The sequence below is a fragment of the Gadus morhua genome, chromosome 3 (genome assembly GCF_902167405.1).
Source record: "Gadus morhua chromosome 3, gadMor3.0, whole genome shotgun sequence".
Taxonomy (NCBI): Eukaryota; Metazoa; Chordata; class Actinopteri; order Gadiformes; family Gadidae; genus Gadus; species Gadus morhua.
In genome coordinates, this window is record NC_044050.1 from 21,171,996 (window position 1) to 21,174,495 (window position 2,500).

General features: G+C 47.3%; 1 protein-coding gene across 7 annotated transcripts in view; it reads left to right on the forward strand.

Moving 5' to 3' along the window:
• Window positions 1–2,500, forward strand: part of LOC115539898 (adhesion G protein-coupled receptor L1) — a 38,747-nt gene that overhangs the window by 8,135 nt on the left and 28,112 nt on the right. For all 7 annotated transcript variants that reach the window (XM_030350771.1, XM_030350767.1, XM_030350770.1 and 4 more), the window contains exons 2-3: window positions 1,022–1,137; window positions 2,093–2,306. In XM_030350771.1, the coding sequence (XP_030206631.1) occupies window positions 1,068–1,137; window positions 2,093–2,306 (284 nt within the window). In that variant the 5' untranslated portion in view covers window positions 1,022–1,067. The remainder of the gene's footprint in view (window positions 1–1,021; window positions 1,138–2,092; window positions 2,307–2,500) is intronic.

Consider the following 2,500-nt stretch of genomic DNA (forward strand, 5'->3'; position numbering starts at 1 on the left):
GATTGTATGGATAAGACAAAGCGACTTTATGATTTGAAAATCTGTGTAAATTTTTAACATCAATGTCATTTTTAGATTGTGTAGTGTGTGTGTTTAGGCCGGGTTGTGTGTGTGTCTGGGTCTACGTAGGTCTCTGTGGTAGAGCATCATTCCCATGTATGTTGGAAATGTATTTAAAAGGAAGCTTGAGACTGTTTTATGGTTCAGTGATCAAACTTGCTCCTAGCTAATGTACCTATAGCAGACACGCACTCGCATACTATCCCCATCCTCCGCCCCCCCCCCCCCCCACACACACACACACCCAAAACACACACACACACACACACACACATTCATATTCATGAACACACGTACAAACACATCCACTTTTTTCCTCCCTTTTCTATCTTCTTTCTCGTTTGCTCTCTGGCAGCAGTGCACTGTCACCATGGTAACAACAGATGGAGTGACTTTTGCTGTGCTGGTTGCCCTATTATTGCTAATTTTCTCTCTCTCTCTCTCTCTCTCTCTCTCTCTCTCTTTCTCTTGCTCTAAATCTATCTCTCTAATTGTTTCTCTCTCCCCTCCTCCGCTTCGGCTCTTCATTACACTGAGCCTTTTCCTCTCTCCGCTCCTGCCTGTTCTGTGTTTGCACCTGTTTCTTATTCAACCTTCCAGCTGTCCTTGACTAACTCTCTTGGCCCTTTATGTTCCTGTACACCGGCGTCTCCAACACCAGGAGGGGAGATAGAGCCCTCCTGGGAGTGCCCGGTGTATCTTTACCATCGATCTGACATTCACGGGGAAACATCTTACGCTCAACAAGCATGCACATTCAAGTGTATTCTATAGTGGCAGGCACTGGGGGGGGGGGGGGGGGGGGGGGGGGGATCAGACTCCCTCCATCTCTTGCTTTAAGTCTTATCGTAGCATTGGAAAAGCCACTTTGAAGCCATGCGCAGGCTGTCATCTTCATCGTGCCCCTGTGTGCTCTGTGTGTGTACCACGGGCCTTGACAGCACCTCCTCCTCTTCCTCAGGCTCAGCTGACCTGGTACCGAGACGTCGTGCTACAACCTACCCGGCATGGCCATGTGTGTGTGGTTCCTGGGGGTGTGTGTGCTCACCCTAGCCCATGTGGCTCCCTCCAGCCAAGGTGAGATGCACTTCCTTCCATGTCCTGCGGATGTTTTTCTAACCACCGTGTCTTCAGAGACAGGGAGTGACTCGTCGTCATGGAAACAAATTCAGGCCCAATGGGGGACGGGCAAAAAAGCTGGTCATTAATCCTGCGTGTGCTGTATGTATTTTTTTTCACACTCTGTGGTCATATTTATTTGTGCTATATTTGTAATAGCTGAGCTGGTTCATGTCCAGCTCAACTCACAGTACTGCCTCCCATTCAGCACCATGGACAGCATCCAACCCACTGTCACAGCTTGATCGGTCTATCTCTCTATCTATCTATCTCTTTCTCTCTATATATATATGTATATATATATATATATATATATATATATCTTTCTATCTAACTATATATCTTTTGATCTTTTTTCTCTATCACCCTCTCTATCTACATATATGTTCTCTCTCTCTCTCTCTCTCTCTCTCTCTCTCTCTCTCTCTCTCTCTCTCTCTCTCTCTCACTCTCTCTCTCTCTCTCTCTCTCTCTCGCTCTCTCTCTCTCTCTCTCTCTCTCTCTCTCTCTCGCTCTCTCTATGTATATATGTCTGTTTCTCTCTATCTATATATGTATATGTCTCTCTATCTATATAAGGGCTGCTCAATTATGGAAAAAATCCTAATCACGATTATTTTGGTCAATATTGATATCACGATTATTCAAACGATTATTTTGATTATTATAATGTACAGATATGTATCCAGCTGTTTTTCTGCACTTTCTATAAATCATAAAAAAAGAAAAAGATAAAGAAAATAGAAAACTCGATGATGTTAGTTTTGTGATCGTTTGACGCTGAAATTGAGATCAAAATTCGATTGATCGCCCAGCCCTAATCTATATATATATATATCTATGGCTCTCTATCTCTCTATCTATAACCAACCTCATGCTAAACTCCTCCCCCCTCCCAACCGTCCACCCCCAGCCATGTCCCGGGCGGCCATGCCCTTTGGCTTGCTGCGCAGGGAGCTGGCGTGTGAGGGCTACCCCATCGAGCTGCGCTGCCCCGGGAGCGACGTGGTCATGGTGGAGACGGCCAACTACGGCCGCACGGACGACAAGATCTGCGACGCCGACCCCTTCCAGATGGAGAACACCCAGTGCTACCTCCCCGACGCGCTGAAGATCATGGCTCAGAGGTGCGCGAGGATGGGTTGATCATCAGATAGGGATGTGCAGAGTGCGATGTCCTTCACGCGTTGTGCGTTGGACGACGGGTTCTTCCGGGATTAGCGGTTGTGCTTTCAGACGAGCGGGTTGCACAGGTACGGAGGCGAGGTGTTTGCGCACGTGCACTCTACGCACGTTCACGTGCACTGTGCGCACGCTCACG